The sequence below is a fragment of the Engraulis encrasicolus genome, chromosome 13, assembly GCF_034702125.1.
Source record: "Engraulis encrasicolus isolate BLACKSEA-1 chromosome 13, IST_EnEncr_1.0, whole genome shotgun sequence".
NCBI lineage: Eukaryota > Metazoa > Chordata > Actinopteri > Clupeiformes > Engraulidae > Engraulis > Engraulis encrasicolus.
In genome coordinates this window covers 12,744,121-12,763,549 of record NC_085869.1, presented here as the reverse complement: position 1 = coordinate 12,763,549, position 19,429 = coordinate 12,744,121, and the positions used below count along the sequence as shown (strand labels likewise).

General features: G+C 40.0%; 1 protein-coding gene across 2 annotated transcripts; it reads right to left on the bottom strand.

Annotated features, from left to right (window-relative positions):
• Positions 1-426: 426 nt before the first annotated feature.
• tnfsf11 (TNF superfamily member 11) lies at positions 427-18,703 on the bottom strand. 2 transcript variants are annotated; one of them, XM_063213067.1, is made up of 4 exons: positions 18,468-18,703; positions 15,026-15,061; positions 3,866-3,998; positions 427-2,892 (listed from the first exon to the last, which is right to left on the bottom strand). In XM_063213067.1, exons 1-4 carry the CDS (start codon positions 18,660-18,662, stop codon positions 2,447-2,449), a joined length of 810 nt encoding a protein of 269 aa, XP_063069137.1. In that variant the 5' UTR covers positions 18,663-18,703; the 3' UTR covers positions 427-2,446. The 2 variants fall into 2 exon arrangements, with proteins under 2 accessions (XP_063069137.1, XP_063069138.1); XM_063213068.1 differs by having other exon boundaries at positions 427-2,889.
• Positions 18,704-19,429: the final 726 nt, after the last annotated feature.

Here is a 19,429-nt window from a genome sequence, read left to right as displayed (position 1 = left end):
AGGGAGACAAATGTAATAAGTGGCTTTAAATCTGTATGTCTTCATGTCTTTAAATCAATCTTTCAATCTCCAAAAATTCAGGACGATATGATATAGTAGGCCTACGTTTGATAGCAGGGGCCCAGGTTTGTGTTCACGTACTTTGGTCAGATAGGTAGAAGAGTAGAGAAATGTTTAATCCTGAATGAAATGAAGGCCATCCTTGAGGCATACTAAAAGGCCTCTGTTAGTGTAGTTTGGATAAGAGTACACACACCATAACCACTTGACTGTTTCGGGAGAGCAAACATGTTTAGCCTCACAGTTGTGCTGTGCTAATCTACCAATGAAAAGCCAAAACAGGCTCTAAACTTTATATCAATGCTGGATGAGTTTCAGTTATTTTCAAGCTCACAAAAGTCAGCTGCATTTACTCAAGTGAAAATACATATTTAAAAGTACTTTATTAACCAACATAATATAAATAAACATTACCAACAGTTTTTGACAAAGAAGCTTTAAAAAACTAATATATTCTGCTTTTGACTGAGAATTTGCACACAAAATTGTCATGTGAAGATAAATACAAGGTTGTCCACTGAAAAAAGCATTTTTAAAAAAGCACTTTAAATCGTGGCAAAAGAGAAAAAAGATAAACAATACACAATAGAAAAACAAATGTACATAATTTTACATAAAACAGAGCATTTAGCAATGATCCATTTCAGAATTGTTCATATAAAATAAATAAATACTTTTAGTGCATTTTCCCTTGCATGCTCATCGAGGCGCAAGAGACAAAGTATTACATTTTTTAAATTAACAGTGTACCAAAGTCAATTTGGTCTCACATACTACTCCATGTGATGTCAGTGATGTCAGTCATATCACTGACTCGTAGACAGTCCAGCTATCTTTCTCCACATAGGTCTTTTATAGGAATTTTACAATTCTGTGCAATATTTGACACTAGACTTATGTTCTGCCCTCCCTTGAAAATACATCCTTATTAAATATCTAACACGTCATGTGCCACAATAAGGCTCTGTAGGCGAAAGGCCACATGTAGATAAGTCATTAAAGTGAAAATGATGTTGGGGATGGAGTATCCATGTCAAATAAGTCATTGGATGGTTATTTCCATATGTTCTAATTTTTCATTTTTGGCAGCTACTGAAGTAAATGAATAGACTTCAGTGGTCCAAAACATGTTGTACCTCTTCATATAGCCGCTGCCTGAGATACACTGGCGTTGGTCATACATAAACGCAATAGCATTCCCCTTTAACATGAATTAAGACAATATTTCAAATTATTACATTGAAAAAGACATGTTTCTCCTTGGAAACATACATATTTTTCAAAGTCATATAATGCTGGAAAATAGTAAAATATTCTGGAAAATAATAAAAACATAAATGTGTAACTCTAGCAAAGTGAGGAACTTGGACTTGATAGAATTTCTCCCTTTAAGATGGTGTACAATTTTTGTAAATCACATACCATTGAAAGCACCACATATTTGGTAATAATTGGGAAGAACAAACAAAAAACAAAAACAAAAAATCCAAATAATTTTCCACAAATTGAAGCTCAAACCCTCAATATTCATCTAAATTTCCCAGAATGCTATCGTTTTCCCCTTGACATAAAATTACCCATTGTATTCATCCTTGAGTGGTCATTGTGTCACCAATGTAAAGATTTAACCAACAACCTATGCTGGGCAGTTTCAGTCATGTGCTCCTCCAGTCCACCACTATAATGTTAACATCTCCATCCCTTTGGAAACGTGACAGTAGATTGCATGGCTACATTTTTTTTGCAAGCTCTTGCAAACAGCCTATCCATAGATAAATGATCCCCTGCTAAGAAGCCGTTTACACGTATATGGATGTTTTTGAAAACAAATTGGCCTATCGTTAACACATAAATAAACAGTTTAAGAATGTGCATTTCCCCCATTTATGGAGCACAATGCACCTGTCACAATGGAGTTTTAATTTTCATCCATATGGCTTGTTTACACGTAAACAGATAAAAAAAAAATATCCACATTTAAAAATACCCACATACGTGTAACCAGCACCTAAAACCCCTGAAACTGACATTTCAGACATTTAAACCATGGCCATGTTCACATTGTCTAAGGACTCTTCTTTGACTTAAGGGGACATATACATGTTGCAATGCATTTACACACAACTAAAACAAAATGACAGCCAGTAAAAAAAACAGTGCTAAAATTTATGATATGGTATCAGAGCATTTTTAAAGGTTTCTTATTAAAAAAAATTAACAGCTGGTTTCAAATCAACAACTGCCAATAACTGCCATCCCTTGATAGTAATAATTACAATATATCAATTCAGCAAATACAGTATATAATAGTGGTTTCAGAAATACATTGAAATGTTCATAAGGCTTTTTTTTTTTTTAAAAAGGCTTTTTTTTTCAAAACGATATTTTAACAGAGTTCGTTTGCGGCACCAAATTTCAAAGCGCCAAAATAACTCCCTTCTGGTTCCGGGTCCAGTAGCCAGGAGTTCGAGACGTTGACAAAGACGCCGTCGCCCTGGCTTAGGTGCACCCCCCTCCCCTGCTGCACACAGTACATGTTGTAGTGTTGGTCATCCCACCTCATGGTGCTGCCGCTCTTCATGATCAGATACGGCTTTATGGTGGACTGCGTGTGCCTCTCGTGATAGACGTACTGGATCAACTGGGCGTTGCTCACGTCCGGCTGGTCGGGGTGTGACCCGGTACCTTGCACGTAGTGCCGGAAGCAGGTTTTGGCGTAAACGTAATACAATCCTCCTTTTTCCACCAGAATGCGCCCGTCGCTGTATTTGATCTTCCGCAGCGTCCCATGCTGGTCGTTCCAGTGAATCATCACAGTCTTCTGATCTTCTGCTAATGCAAGATATTACAAGAAAAAAACCTGTGAGATTCAGATGCTTTTTTCCCCTTTAGGCTATTGCTATACCATGCTAGCTGAAAAAGGTGGATCGCACTCAGGTTCTTCTTTTCTCCTTATTTATTTTTTGTTTTAACAGCTATGTAAAAACAAAAACTAAATAATAAGAAAAGAAGAACCTGAGTGCGATCCACCTTTTTCAGCTTGTAGATTATTCAACTGGAGACGCATCACATGAAAGAGCTCAGAGTTCTAACTGCTACTTCTGTATTGCTATGCTACCCTACAAAGGAAACGTGCAGTAACACATTTACTACATATTTGGTCAAAATTGAGTTTAGACTGAAAATGGTGTTCAACACACCTCTTTCATCTTGTGACAAAGCCTTATGGTGCAAATGTGTCCTAGTTTAGAGATGCTATGTCAAATTTGTACTAACTACAATATCCAACCTAATGCCACGGCTTTGAAGGCATGTTTCCCTGTTTTTTTTTTTTTTCAATGTTAGCGTAGTTACTGCACTTTGCATTTGTAGGGCAGTAGACCTATGCTGCCCTACAAAGGCAAATGCAGTTACTACGACAACATTAATACTGAGGGAAATGCCTTCAAAGCCTTGGTATTAGGTTGCATATTGTTACTGCGCATTTGACAAAGCAATATTTAAAATGGGACACATTTGGACCATAAGGCTTAGTAACAAGATGAAGGAGGTGTTATGAAGACCATTTTCAAACTAAACTCTATTGAGTCTGAACTCATTTTTGACAAAATACTGTATGTAGATACTGCACTTTGCCTTTGTAGGGCAGTATGGTCTTCAGATGTATACGCGGGTTCATTTCATTATTCCCAAGGAGTAGTACATCACTTCTGTAGTAACACACCACTTCAAAATGTACTTCACACAGTGTAAATAAATGGCCCATTAAACACGCCTGTTATTAATTGCATCAAATGATACTCACTATTGGAGAAGTCAATTGGTACCCGAATGGGAAGATGAGCCTCAGGGACAATCTCTCGCTTTTTGTAGCATCTGGCCCTTTTCTTTGGACTTGTCAAGGCATCAGCGACATATGGTTCAGTTCTGCTTCTCTCCTGTTAAGAAGAGAATTGCTACGTTAACATGAGACATTTAATTCGAAATGAACAGACTTTAATTCTGAATAAAAAGCTTAATTCCACTTTGAAAACGCCACGTAAACACCTCTTAATTCGGAATTAAAGGAAAGATCAAAGTAAACTTGACAGAACTATTTAATTTGGAATTATTCATTCGGAATTAAAAACATTATGTAAACGTAGTGAATGCAGGATTTTTTTTTTTTTAATTATTAATGAGGAATATTTTATCATGAAACAGCTCCATCATCCTAAAGTGAAAATGAACAAAAGTTAAAAGTCCCAGTATTGTGAGAGCACACACCAAGCAAGCACATGTTCGAAATTCGGGTTCCCTTGCCACTCTACTTCAGATATACAATTCCATGCGTTCCTATGACTTTCCAGAGAAAATAGTTTTTTAAAGTGTAAGTGTTTAAGCTATCTTCACCCCTAGAGCCAACGCTGAGCCACCGCCACACTTAGGTGGGCTCATTGCATTCTAGAATGTTGCACATTACAGCGTCTCTGGCGAAGCGTTGTAGAATAACCAATAAGAAATAATGTTATACACTAAACAAAAAAGTTTTTGCCTCTACACAACTGTTAAGAAATGTTCATGATATTCCATGAGTCTGTGCATACAAAATGGTAAAATCCCATGACTTTCCATGACTGAAAAAACTGTTATGAAATTCCATGATATTCCAGAAATTCCATAACCCGTGGGAACCCTGGGAATTGCATTGCTGCCTCACCCATGTGCAAAAGGTACCATGCTCAGGGTGCCTCGGTTATGGAGGAGGATGTAGGAAAGAGCGCTGCCCGTTTCCATTCCCACGACCAGAGTCGAATGGAATCAAACCGACAGCCCTTGAGCAACAAGCCTGACTCCCTGCCTTAACTGCTGAACTGTGCCTACACCAAACCCATAGATGACTGTAGCATTAATCCAATGACGTTAGTGATGGCTATAGCTTCTCAGTCATACCCACTGATAAACAAACATTGTACAGAGATGTCAAGTGCATGTCAGTGAGATGTCAGAGGACCAAATGTGGTGATGATTATGCCGCCCAACACCAACATGAAGACAGACAGACAGACAGACAGAGAGACAGACAGACACCAACAACAGGATAAGACACAAGAACACAGTAAAATACTCCCTATACATATAGTAAGTACATCTTAGACTTGGACTTCTTTATTGTCCATTAAACTTGCATGAAATGGAAAATTTGACTTAGAATGGAGAGGTGCAGGGGGAGCAGCGCGCTAAACCCCCCCCCCATATTTGGACTTCCATTGCCCACAAGGACCCCGGTTCAAGTCCGGCCAGGGTCATTTCCCGGCCCTGCCCCATCTCTCTCTCCCAATTAATTCCTGTCTACTCTCACACTGTCCTGTAATAATAAAGGCCAAACCCCACCCCCAAAAAAACTTTTTAAAAAAAAGAATGGAAAGGTGCATTAGTGCAGTACTTTTTTTTTTACAAGACTCTTGCCTGCTCAATACTCCTGCGGGCGCGGCCCATCCTGACCATTCACATCAGCACAGGCAGGGCTGGACTGGGGGAGAAAGAGGGCCCGGGCACTTTTGCCTTAAAGGGGCCCCTCATTATTAGCAGCGCAGAACTGACTCACCGGTGGGCCCTGCACCCTTTTGGGCCCCTATTTTCAGAAATGTTAAAAAAAAATGTTAAAAAAAATCTGAGAATAGGGACCCCAAAGGGACACCCATCAGGAAATGCCTGTTATGCCAGATGGCCAGTCCAGCGCAGAAAGCAGGAATTTCAAATGAGGCTAAACTAAAGACAGTCCAGTAGAAATGTTACCAACATGTGAGTAAGAGGAGAGAAGTCACGCTGAAACACAAGGTCTCCAATATCAACCCACCGCACCACACCACACCGCACCGCCCCATCCCATCCCCCAGACGCAGTGCCACAAATGTCAACACAGGACTGTCCTGACAAGTCAAGTCCAGACCGCAGCCTGCAGAACTGCTGCCCTACTGTACTGGACGTCCATTGAGAGGCTACTAAAATACTGCATCACGTTGTGGTATGGCAGTTCCACCACAGAGAGTGGTGGACAGACAGACAGACAGACAGACAGACAGACAGACAGACAGACAGACAGACAGACAGAAGTTCATATTTGTTTACGTTCACTCAGACACACCCACCCACCAAACATACTCATACATAACATGACTTCATAAATGTGACATGACTAACATACACCTGGACAACACGCCTGGCCTTGCCTGCATCGCCGTCTTCCATGGCAGTCACTGGAAATACAACCACTTGCTTGGTGCAATGACATTTATGGTGCGTTGATTTTGCCAATTCAGCCAGGGCACCCTCTGTTGATTGATTGTTAAACACTGTCCGCAGAATTATGAATTAGGCAGATGCTTAGACACAAAAGGGCTTAGAGCACTCTGGAGACTGTGCAAACAATATTACTCAGGTGCTCATCTGTACCGGGTGAAGTGTAAGTCCAAAAAAGGAGGAAAGAGCAGAGGCACTCTGAGATTTTGGGGGGAAAAAATGCCTTTAATATAACATGGCAATTTTGTTTAAAAACACATGGCCCTACGCGTTGCGGCCCAGATGAAGGCCAATACCGCAGCAACGTGTAGCCCCATGTAGTTTTTTGACCATATACTCATGAACGGCACAACGTTTTCCATGTGCGTTACGCCCCTTTATGGGGAAAACATCCAATGCAAGTTAATTGATGATGTTGAGAAAGGATAAATGAAAGACAAGGACCTGTAGACAAGTGTTGTCCACGCTCAACATGCCGAAAACGTGTTGTGTTGCCGGCTGTTCACATAATATAGCCAAACAGCCGTGGCTGAAGCATGGACTGTGTTCATTTAGGCTAGCCTATAGCATGTAAGTTAATGAGACATTCGGTTTGATTTCCCCCATAAAGGGGCGTAACGCACATTTACGAGCAAAGTACCCGGATGGCCGTTCATGAGTATCGTCCATTTTATGCACATCTTCCAACACCAACCTGTATGTAAACGTATCGAATTTATGCAATACAGGCCATGCACATTTGTATACAAAGACAAGGTATGACCTAAGGAGCACAACATTCGATATTGGGTGTGCATAATTATTAGGCACTTTTTTTCCTCTGGGAAAGTGGCCACAAAATAGCTCTAACAAGCAAAGTCTATAAATAATTTTCCTGAGGGACATAGCTATCTTGAAATTGCCAAAATGTTGGTCATGTTAGCACAGAAGTATCAAACACACCATTACAAAGCCATCATGGTCACAGGAAATTAACTGCAAAAGATTGAGAAAAATGAAAGGTGAGACAACCAGAAAATGATAACCCTGCAGGTCTGTCATATTCTAGAACTGAAACCTATATCGAGTGTCCAGAACACTGTATTCAGCACTCAGAGACATGGCCAAGGTAGGAAAAGCTGAAGTTACACAACCAATCAACAAGATAATGAAGTCAAAGACTGGGTCAGGAAATACCTGAAGACAGAGTTTTCAACAGCATTATGAACTGGTCAAAGTGTCTCTTGATAGACTGAATGGATGATCCAGAGTTTCACCCAGATGCCAAAAATGTGGAAGTAGGATGTTGGAAATGGGCTAGAACTAATCTACCAAACCAACTGCCAGACTCTAAAAGAAATATTTCTATATATTTAATATATTTGTAGAGGAAAACGTTAGCATCTTTCAAGAAGACAATGATCTTTATGCAGGGCGTTGTTGGCATGTGAGTGGAACTCTGTCACTTTCAGTAGTTCATTAAACCATTGGAAAACCTGCCTTCAGAGATTTCTTGACCCAGTCTTGACTTGGCTAAGTTTCTTGTTGAGTGGTTGTCTAATTTCAGCTTTTCCTGCCTTGGCCATGTCTCTGAGTGCAGTATACTGTGTTCTTCTGACAACTCTATATGTTTGAGATCTGAAATATAATAGTGCTGCAGGGTAATGGTTTACTGGTAGTTTCACCTTTAATTATTCTCAATCTTTGGCAGTTACAGTACTTTTTGAACACATTTCTTGTGACACCGATGGCTTGTAATGGTGCCTTTGATACTTCTCTGATCACATGACTAGTATCTCGGCAATTTCAAAACAGCCACATCCCTCTGGAAGAGTTAAAAAATGTTTATAGATTTTTCAGAGTGTGTTAGATCCCTGTTTTGTGGCACATGTTTCCAGAGGAAAACAAAAGTGCTTAATAATTGTACAATATTGGGTGTTGGGGTCCTTACATTACACCCTCTCTCATTATACAAATGTGCATGACCTGAAGTCTAATAGGTTTTCATGTTCATACAGATTGGTGTTGGACAATATGCATAAAATGGACGACATGGTCAAAAGACATAATTACCAAACAATTCTGCACAAAGTGTACAATTGTTTTGAACTGATATTGTACTGTAACATACTGTACTTGTGTGCATGATCTGCCTAGGGGTAAATCATGTTTATTTCTTGAATGAAAGAATGTTAAAAAAAAAATCCATTACTGGGGGTGAGGTGGCTCAATTAACTAAGTCACTCACCATTACACCCGGCAATCCGGGTTCAATTCAGACCCGAGGTCCTTTACCGATCTTCCCCTCTCTCTCTACCACTCATTTCCTGTAACACACTCTCACTGTTCTGTCCTGAATAAATAAAGGCATGGGAAAAAGAAAAGAAAATACCATAACTGTCTAATTTACATTTTTCACCAAAAAGTAGACCATGTCAACTAAAACCCTGTTAAAAAAATAAACTTTACCTACTTTGCCTGCCAGATACCAAGCACACACACACACACACACACACACACACACACACACACACACACACACACACACACACACACACGCACGCACGCACGCACGCACGCACGCACGCACACACGCACGCACGCACGCACACACAAAAACAGAAAAAGAACTTCGAAAGCACAAGAGAGAGCAGATCATAATCCTCATCAAAACACAATCCAATTTGAGCCCTTCTGCATACAACATCGACTACTATCCAAATATCAGTACTGTACATGACTTGCCAATCATTTGGCAAAGCAACATCAAACAGACTGCATGGTCAACCTCCATGGCTGATTTAGTAAGTGCCCCATAAACATCCCTTTTTCAGAACGTCTGAAATTAGGGGGGTAAGTTCACATTTTACTTGACGCTGGTGTCATAAGCATGTCATTACAGTGTCAGAACAGTGTCATGGCACAGTTATGCACATTTAATAAACATTATGTCCATGTCATAAACATTTTATGACTGTTAGCCTTAACCATGCCATAACTGAATGTCAGTTAAGGCCAATAGTCATGATATGTTTATGACATGGACATAATGTTTCTGACTTATCTATGACTGTGTCATGACACTATTATGACACTGTAATATCATGCTTATGACACCAGCGTCAAGTAAAGTGTTACCAAAATAGATTTAGCATTGCATAAGTGTAGTGAAGGGGAATTGAGTTTCCCTGTCAGGACTCAAACCCTTTTGGGGTAGGCTACTATCAGATCAGCACTCTGAGGGCAATGTGAAGTAGCCATCTGTGTGAGAACCAGGTTAAATGTGATGGAATGACCATCAGAGATATGGGAATGACCATCACTAGAGATATGGGTGCACTGAGGAGTGACCATCACTGGAAATATGGGAATGACCATCACTTGAGATATGGAAATGAACATCACTAGAGACAGGGCAGGAATAAGAGTGCCTGCAACCCCCCCCCCCAGGAAGGCACATTTCACAACAAATTTACATTTACATAGTGTCAATCATAATTACAAGCTAGGGATTAAGGATAAGATATCTAACTGTACTCAACCGTACAGATGAATTTTTTTTCACGATTCTGCATTTCCCCCCCACTTTTGGCCAGTCAAGGGCCCCCTGGCAGGTGGGGGGCCCCAAGGCTGCAGCCATATCTAGCCTGTATTAATCCGGCCCTACTAGAGATATGGGTGAGCCAGAGACAAATTATGATTCCATGGGCCCCTGGGCCAAATGACAAGAGCAGATAGAGTAGATGGGTGGTTGGCGTGCGTAATGCAAAACAAAAAAAAGTTTAAAAAAAATATATATATTATTATTTTTATTTTTATGTTTATTTAATTTTTTTATTTTATTATTATTTTTACCTTATGTTTTATCTTAATGTTTTAGATGTTTTTTTGACTCTAATTTATTTCCTTCTTTCTTCCCTGTTTCCTTTCATTTACATTTGTTAACTTTGTGAAGCACATTGAGTTGCACCTGTGTATGAAATGCGCTATATAAATAAACTTGCCTTGCCTTGCCTTTTCCAATTCCTGAAAAACATGATAGAAAAAAATGGGAAAAAATAGAAAAAAATAAAGCACTTCGTGGTCCGAGGAATTTCACCTTATTTTTGCCATTTTTGGGAAAATGTGTCCTGCATCAACACATTGCATAGGCATGTCACACCGCAGGAAAATGAAGTCACACCACAGGGAATTCAGTGCATTATGGCCATTTTAATCCTTTTGTATACATGCCTGGCATTTGAGCTCATGCTAACTTGATAATGATATTGTGTTTAATCTTATGTGTTTTCATTTATAAAAAAAAACTTTTTTTCCTATAAGAGCAGTCACACCACAGGACACCATAAAATGAACGTAAGCATTGCGTGACAGAAACATTGCAATATGAAGACATATTAACGGTAGGGACACATAGACGCGAATTTGGCTAAGCGAAGCCAACTTCGCCATTCATTCCTATGAGAGAGGCGAAGGCAGGCGAAGGCAAGCGAAGGCAAGCGAAAGCAAGCGATCAGGAGCGAAGCGAAGCGAAATTATTAAAGAAAGTTTAATGTTATGCAAATGAGGAGCGCTGCCCAATCAAATCAACAACATAACTGTTCCATTCCATTTGATTCGCTGTGACGAACTGATGACGGTTGAATTTCGCCTCTCTTCGCTTCGCCTCCTATGTGTCCCTACCGTAAGAGGTTAATAGTCACCTTAAACTTCCACAGCACTCTCCAGTAACTGAGGTACTGACTGGTTAGGAGCCAGTCTTTAAGACCCTTGTAGTTGGCCTTGCAGCTGCCCAATCACAAACATTGACATACATGTCACCCCACAGGACGCAATTTGAGTTACGAAATTGAACTTGCAGTTAATATTACTGTCTTGAGTTTTTTCACTTTCACATATCTTCATATGAAGTTAATATTTATGCAATCATGCCAAATGCTTCATACATTATTCAAAATGTTGTTGGTTAGTTTATATATATAGTATATATTATATTCCAGGTTTCATTAATGTTACAGTCACACCGCAGGATATTTGACATATAAACCTTTACATAAATCTTAACAAAAATGTTTCTTCTCATCTAAGACTCATATGAAACATAATGTACCACATCTTCTTTCATTGACATTTGTTTTTTAAAGGAAAAATAACAGTTTTGTAGGTTTTTAACCAATGTTATGAAAAAACAAGGCGTCATGTCAACCACCCAGATACAGACTATCTGTCTGTGCTATTAACTTCAATGGGACTTCACTTAGGCCATTCATTTTCAATGGGAGCCCATGCATAGCACGGGCACCCCCGCACAGGAAAATTGTGCATGTTTATATGCACATCAGTAAACAGTTTATAATCAGGTTTTTGGAGTAAGCAGTTTATTCAAATGCTCATATACAAGTAAATTGAATAAACAGTTTATAATAATCACTTTAAAGGGACACTGTGCAGGAAATGGTCAAAAAAGGTACTGCAACTATGCTGCTTATTGAAATCGGGCTGCCTATTGCCAAATTTGATCTTTGCATGAAAGTTTACTAAGTATTAAACAAATATTTTATAGTATGGTCCAAGTACAGTCATTATTGCAGATAAAAATGGCTATTTTTGGAAATTCGGACCATGGAGAAGATCCCCCTTTTCATGTATGAAAAGTGCAATTTTTCCAGTCATAATGAATACTTAGAATTTGATGGTGGTGGTAAGTATTCATGAAAAAGGTAACATTAGTAAATGGGTAGCATGAATTCTGGACATAAACAACTAAAAATCTCACGCAGTGTCCCTTTAATAAACTGATTGATTATTATAAACTGCAGATTATCATCTACTGTTATAAATAAGACTCGAGTTCTACTTCCAAGTAGCAACGCGGACCCAGAGAGAGTAGAGAGAGAGAGAGGTTCCATTGGCCCATTGTTTCCGGGTTCTACAATTGCAAGGGGGAGGGGGGGGGGAATCCCCCTTTAGGCAGACCTAAGGACTGTTCTATTCAATGCTATGAGTATTATAACACGCCCCTTTAGGCAGACCGGAACCTGGTCATGTTAGGTGCCCATAGCAACCTATTATGTTGGCATATCTCTATATACTTAAAGAATCTCTGGCGGACCTGTCCCGGCTCCCGCTTGTGGGCCCATCCATGCTCTGAGCTGACACCACGCTTTTGTGTGGAAGGACTAATCTGTTTTAGTGTGTTCTAACCGTTGCGGACTGAGCACGGACACATCCGGACACGTTTCAACTATGCCCCGCACATGCAGTGTGCATGTACCGTCATCAATACCCCCCTAGGGCTTCCTCATGCCCCCTGGGGGGGCTGTAGAGTCTCTGTTTAAAAACACTAATCTAAACAAAGCCTCAGGCTCCAGGTCTGATTTCATAAATGCCCAGTATATAATTACAGTCAGTTTCATTTTATGAGGTAAAAAACTAACATGTATTTAGCGGTGTGACAAAAGTAAATTAAGTATTGCAACCAAAGGTGACTACGACTTGTAATTCAATATGGCAAACATGAAGACAATCCACCTATTGCATAAAAAGTGTACATTTCCGACTCATAATGAATACTTCAAGCATAAGTGCACTATTTCGAACAGTATCCTCTTAGTGCAGATGGGGTCGCAGGCCTACCTATTCACTAGCCTGGGAACTCCCATACTGCCTTTAGTTCTACACAATCTCACTTGTGATTAGGTCTGGTGTTAACCAGGCAACCTATTCACTATTTGATGAACATACTCAACTTCAACTACATCATAACAACAGTGCTATGACATTACTAAGAGCCTTAACAGATTAAGACATAGCCATTGCAATTTTGGTTATAACATAGACTCTGCACTAAGGGGTTAAGCTCCTTCTCTGAGTTGTCTGCAATGTTTTATTGTCCCCCCGTTTCAGGCATTTTCACGTCAATGTGTAGATAGGGAAGCTTTGGTTGTTGGACACAGAGATGGTGTGCATACACGTGAATAGTTTCCAATCCGAAATTTGCTGGTGTTGTCTACATGTAACATAATGGGGACATATTTTGTTTAAATTTTTTTTAAATACTCTTAAAACATTCCAAATATTTTCATAATAATTATTGCTGTGTTATAAAGTGTCTGATGATGTTGCATAACTTTTGTGATGATAACTGGATTATGTTTAGATTATTCTTTTTAAACAATTTAAGCAAACCATTCCCCCAATAGAACGGCCAGGAAGGGATAAACAAAAAGTGCAGCGTTGTCAAGTCAAGGGTAGTGTGAGTAACACAACTGCATAGTGAAAGTGGTAAGAATACACCTTTAAAGGCACCACACAGGATTTTTGAGCTGGCTAAGCCAAGGGATATCTGCAGCGGAGACATACCGGAGCTCTTGGTATTAGGCCTTATTAGTAAAACCTGTATCGTATATGTGTATTGTATTATCTTGAAAATTGTGCAACAATTATCAAGCATAACTGTGACGACTATGAAGTGTCAAATACTGTAGGCAGAACTGATCAAAAAACATTTGTCATCGACATACCCATCGAAGATCCAGAGAACATTGACTGAGAAAGTTAAGTCCTGCCCTGTAGGCTATGGTCTACCTTCTGTGGTCTTTAAGTGGAAGTCAGAGTCTGCAACTTGCTTTTAGCCATATTACCTTGAACTGAATGGGATTCCAAACGTAGTACATGAAACGGGCAGTTGCGGAAAAAAGACAAGTTCTCTAGCTCCAGCCAAAGCCTGTAGTCTTGTTTACAAAATTCCAGGGCTCCCTTAGTTAGCGTAATCAGACAGGTTTGTGGATGAGGGTAGCTGCCCAGTCACAGCATACATGAATTTCTCATGGTTACAAACATTCCGTCACGCGCATAGACAAGAGTTCCAAAATGCTATGGCAAGGTATTCAACATTGGAAGTCCCACTGGGAGAACATATTTAATCATGTGTACATCAGAATTGCTTAATATGGTCTTTAAATTAAGCTATACTGTATCATGCCATATCACATGTCAGTGTGATACAGTATACCATTTGAGTGACAGCAGTTTCCAAACAATCAGAGGCTGCGTCCAATCCTGAAAACCTGTCTTGTCACCGGTGGCTACGCAATATAGTGCTATTTTGGGAGCATACCAAAGATTTCCGAGCGACATGACAATATGTTCTCCTAAACTGAGTAAAGAATCCACGCAAGTGCATAAAACAGCTAGCCGACAAGACTACTGGTTCTTGTCCTACACTGTGTATGGCATCAATGGGACATGTTTAACACCCAACCACTTAGCATTTTGTAATTCTTGTCTGTGCGCGCAGTAGAATGTTTGTAAGCATGAGAAATCCATTTACGGTATACGTGCATTATTTCACTGGCAGTGGTCACGTTTGCATCTATTTCACCAACCACTGCTTGGTCTTACAAAGGTGGGGATGAACGCTTTGCAACTAACGTAGACTGAAATATCTAACATGACTTCCAAAGACAAAAAAAACACCGCTGCGTTCTGCTTGAAGCAGCAAATGATCTGCCTCACAAACTGTTAGGTTCAAATATACAGTTCCAACACAAACATGTGGACTGCGAACTCAATTCACGTCAGCTAGATTATTGCCAATGAGAGCACATCACTGATGACAAGGAGAAGGTTCAAAACAACTGTGTGGTCCTCTCCAACCTCATGTAGTGTTAGAGTGAAATGAACTAGATCTTGCTTAACTCACCTCTAAAGGTTTCTGTTGGCTCGAGGTAATATCTACCTGGAAAACAGAACAAAAAGACACAAATGAACAGTAAGGCTAACACGCAATAATAAGCTAACACGCAATAAAAAACACTTTGTTTTGTCTAAGATCGTCAACCGATGTAGGCAAAGGACAGCAGATTTTAGCCACTAATGCCCATGATTTGTGGATACATTTATTCCATTGTTGCTATTACTGTATTTGGTTCTATCGACATACAACATTTACCCAGGTTTTGGCAAATGCATGTTAAATGTACATGATTACGTATATGAAATTTGGTTTTAGGGTGGTATATACGTAGCACCTTACCACGCACTGTCACACCACTAGTTACTGTGGTGGTCACTGAAAAAGCGTAACTACCATAGTACTTCTAGTAGACAGTGTTGCCAGATGTGTCTGACCAAATCCCGCCCAAAAGCTTCTAAAAAAACGCCAAAATGTGCTAAATTCCGCCCAAATTCAACAAAATACATTGACTTCTATGGGCCCAAAATTCCTGAAAAACCCGCCAAATGGCCAATTTTTCCGATTTTTACCCGCAGACGCTCATCCCAAGTAGCCCAATTGGGCGGGCACCCGCCCAATCTGGCAACATGCTAGTAGAGTAGAGTAGAGTAGAGTACTTGTATTAATCCCGGTGGAAATTAAGGTGTCTGACAGCTTACATAGATACATAGTTACAAGACATACTGTATGATACAAGACATACACAAAGACCTAATACACATTATTGCACATTGCAGTAGACATATAGAACAAATCTCAGTATAGCAAAATGCCTTACATCAGTTAACATACACACACCCACGCTCTCTCTCTCTCTCTCACACACACACACACACACACACACACACACACACACACACACACACACACACACACACACACACACAGACACAGACACAGACAAACACACACACACACACACACACACACACACACACACACACACACACACACACACACACACACACACACACACACACACAAACAAACACACACACACACACACACACACACACACACACACACACACACACACACACACACACACACACACACACACACACACACACGACACAAAAACACATACACTCAGACCTACTAACTACACATTCTGCACCTACTTCTACACCACTTCAACAGTGCACCGGGCCTTTAGTAATATATTACGACTTGGTCATAACCATTCTGGTAACAGCTAATTTATAACAAGGGTGGTATCTTTAACAATACAGGAAAAGTGATCTGTTCTTTAAAATGGAATTTCCATACCCCTGTTTCCAGATAGGATGTCCATTTCTACCATGTAAAATTGTCCTACCTATTGCGACAAATTAGTCAGTGCTAAATGGTTTACTTACTAGCCTAAGCACTAAACCTCCTAGTAATAGTGTGGTATGGTTTGTCACTCCCACGAAAAAACGTCAGGGCTTGGGAGATTTACCACTTGGCTAGCGCGAACACTTTAAAGGATAAGTACACTATTTTCAACATCCAGCCCCTTTTCTGAGTTGTCTGCATTGTTTTAGAGTCCCCCTCACCATTAATTTCAGCTTTGCTGCTGTCTTTGCTATTTGGATGATTTGGATTTTGTCTCAACCGGCTTTATAATGACCATCTATGGGCATGTCCAAATGTGTTTTCAAAACCACCCTAAACATTAATGTTGAAAATACTGCAGTTGCCCTATAAGAACCTGCTTTCTGAAATAATGCCCTGGTCTTAAAAAACAGCAGCATTCATCAAGAGTCCATTTACACAATTAATGAGATCAGTTTTTGTCCTTGCACTACCAATGATATTGAGGTAGGCTAGTCTTTGTGATTCATTTAGAGCAGTGTTTCCCAACCTTTTTTGTCCTGCGTACCCCCTAAGCAATTTTGTCACATGATGAGTACCCCTCTCACTCATGCTCTATATCTGTTCCTCTATCCCAATGTGACTACATTCCATATATTTGTTATTATTACATTTTTCCAAGTACCCCCTGAGGTGTGCTCGCGTACCCCTAGTGGTACACGTACCCCTGGTTGGGAAACACTGATTTAGAGAAGTTCAGCTGCAGGATGAGGGCACTGAAACGCAGAACCGACAGACTGGGGAAATAATGTGTCCAAAGATCTATCTAGCTCCATAACTTGTCAATTAAGGACTAAGACAAACTCATTGACTTTTCTGCGTAGTGATGACTTTATAATAAATGTATATATCTATTTTATTTTATTTCTCTTTTTTATCCATACAGAGCAACATGGAATACGAATTTCCACTTGAGGTTAAATAAAGTTAATCTATCTATCTATCTATCTATCTATCTATCTATCTATCTATCTATCTATCTATCTATCTATCTATCTATCTATCCCGCTCTCTCTCTCTCTCCTGCAATCTGCAACTGGCATGTAAACTACAGGCAAACAGTAGCCTATAGCCTTAAAATAATTTATGGAAGTGACAACTCCCTCAACACCAACATGTGAAAAACTTGTGAGTAACTTGCATTATATTTCACTACAGGCCTGCATACATCAATTGTCAAATCTGCGCTGGTTACAAGAATAGTCCTTTCACACCAGACCAAAACCCCCTAAAAACTGCAAACCCCAGGTTCAAATTAGCACTTGTGGCGACAACCGATAACTTAAAGGGCTTAAACATGATGTCTGTTGACTGTGGAGACTCATTAAAATGCTCCCCACCAAAGAAAATAACCCGTGGTAACTTGATCCTTCAAACATGCACAGGCACAGGCCTGCATAAGAAGTGGCAAAACTGTGGTCGTGCAAAAGCGTATGCTATATTTCGTGTCTTTTCATAGCCGGTAACATAATAACATTTAACATTCTGCTAGGAGACACAAAAGTAACTCACAAATGCCCAAGCTCGCGGCCGCAAAACTAGTTCGACACTGCAGCTGAAATGTGAAAAGCTTGTGGGCTACTGTCGCCAATTTTTTTTTATTGACATCATCAGAACAAAGTTTTACGCACTGATATTACGCACTCGTTCCAAAACACCCATAGCGCTGCTTGATGCATGGATAAGTGGTTAGTTATGCGAATGATCACGAACGACGCTAAAAACACAGACAGCCCTGGAACAGACAGCCCTCTTCGTGCCGTGAGACTTTCACAGCACTCTCGCGACCGCGTAAACTGCACCGTGACATGTGTTCCACCGCTCAATGTCCTTCATCTTACACTTTTCAGTACAAGCTAAGTGACGAACTACAGAGTGGATCATAGCTTGGTGATACTATTTAGGCAACCACATACATTGGGTGGGCTTCTGCAACTTGGTATCTTTACAGAAAGTGAAACTCCTCAGGTGTCCTATCGATTAATCATTTGCATTCCAGCAAGAATCTTCGCAAACGTTCAGGCCTACGAACGTGAGAAATTCTGCTTCTTACCTCGCGTAGATACCCAGTTAAGTGCAGTAGAATGGCAACACTTGAAGCAACCTGCAACAATCCAATAACAGCAAGCGTTCCAAAAATCAGCGATCTGTAAGTCGGCGCAGTAGTTTGAGCAGCATGAAATCGCGGCTGATCGGTCTCCATTTCAAGATGATTACGCAGGTAACTACGGTATTCATTAGCTGCCATGAGCGTAGGCTATGTTTCAAATCCTTCTCGGTGGGAGGAAGTCAGTAATGACCGAGAACTCATATAAACAGTGGGTGGGCATTGTAGTTTGTCTCCCTTGAAGAGAAGCAGCCAATCAGATCATAGCGGGTGATCTCTCAAGATACAGTCAGAAATGAGTGTGGAGTTCTTTTACAGAACCTACTTAGTTGAAGTTTCGATGTTAGTCAAGACTTCTTAGAAAGAGCCCTGTGTGTATAGGCATATTTCATGCAGACTTGTATAAGTGGAAGTATTCTCACAGATGTAATTACAACACTAGTAGCATGGCATTACACAATTGAAACCATGTAATAGGCCTATCATATATATTTATATGTTTATAATGTATATGCTACTGGACACCTTAATTTCCCTCGGATCATTATATATTATACTCTCTAGTGTTGTAAATGTAATTACATCTGTAAGAGTAGGCTACTTCTACTTTATATAACTCGGATTCCATGACATGGTGGGTTAATTGTTTTTTTTCAGTGGTCATGATTATTTGTTCGTTTAAGGACACCAAAAACAAATAAACAATCAAGTTTGGATAGGGGTCACTTTGGGAGCATTTAATGTTTTCATGGGACTAGGCCTACCACCACTAATTTTTTCTTATGCTATATCCTAGCCTGACTAGTCAGACGTTTCGGAGAATGGAATTCAATACGAATGGAAAGAAGTATTAAAGTCTGGCTTCTCGCCAGGCTAGCTATATCCTACTCTGTTATGAAAATAATGTA

Bases quoted from the DNA above. Each gene is read 5' to 3' on its own strand.
- tnfsf11 (XM_063213067.1), bottom strand. From the start codon at position 18,662: ATGGCAGCTAATGAATACCGTAGTTACCTGCGTAATCATCTTGAAATG. The intron at 15,062-18,467 runs GTAAGAAGCAGA...TCTGTTTTCCAG, and splicing joins TAACTGGGTATCTACGCGAG to GTAGATATTACCTCGAGCCA. The intron at 3,999-15,025 runs GTGAGTTAAGCA...TCTTCTTAACAG, and splicing joins GCCAACAGAAACCTTTAGAG to GAGAGAAGCAGAACTGAACC.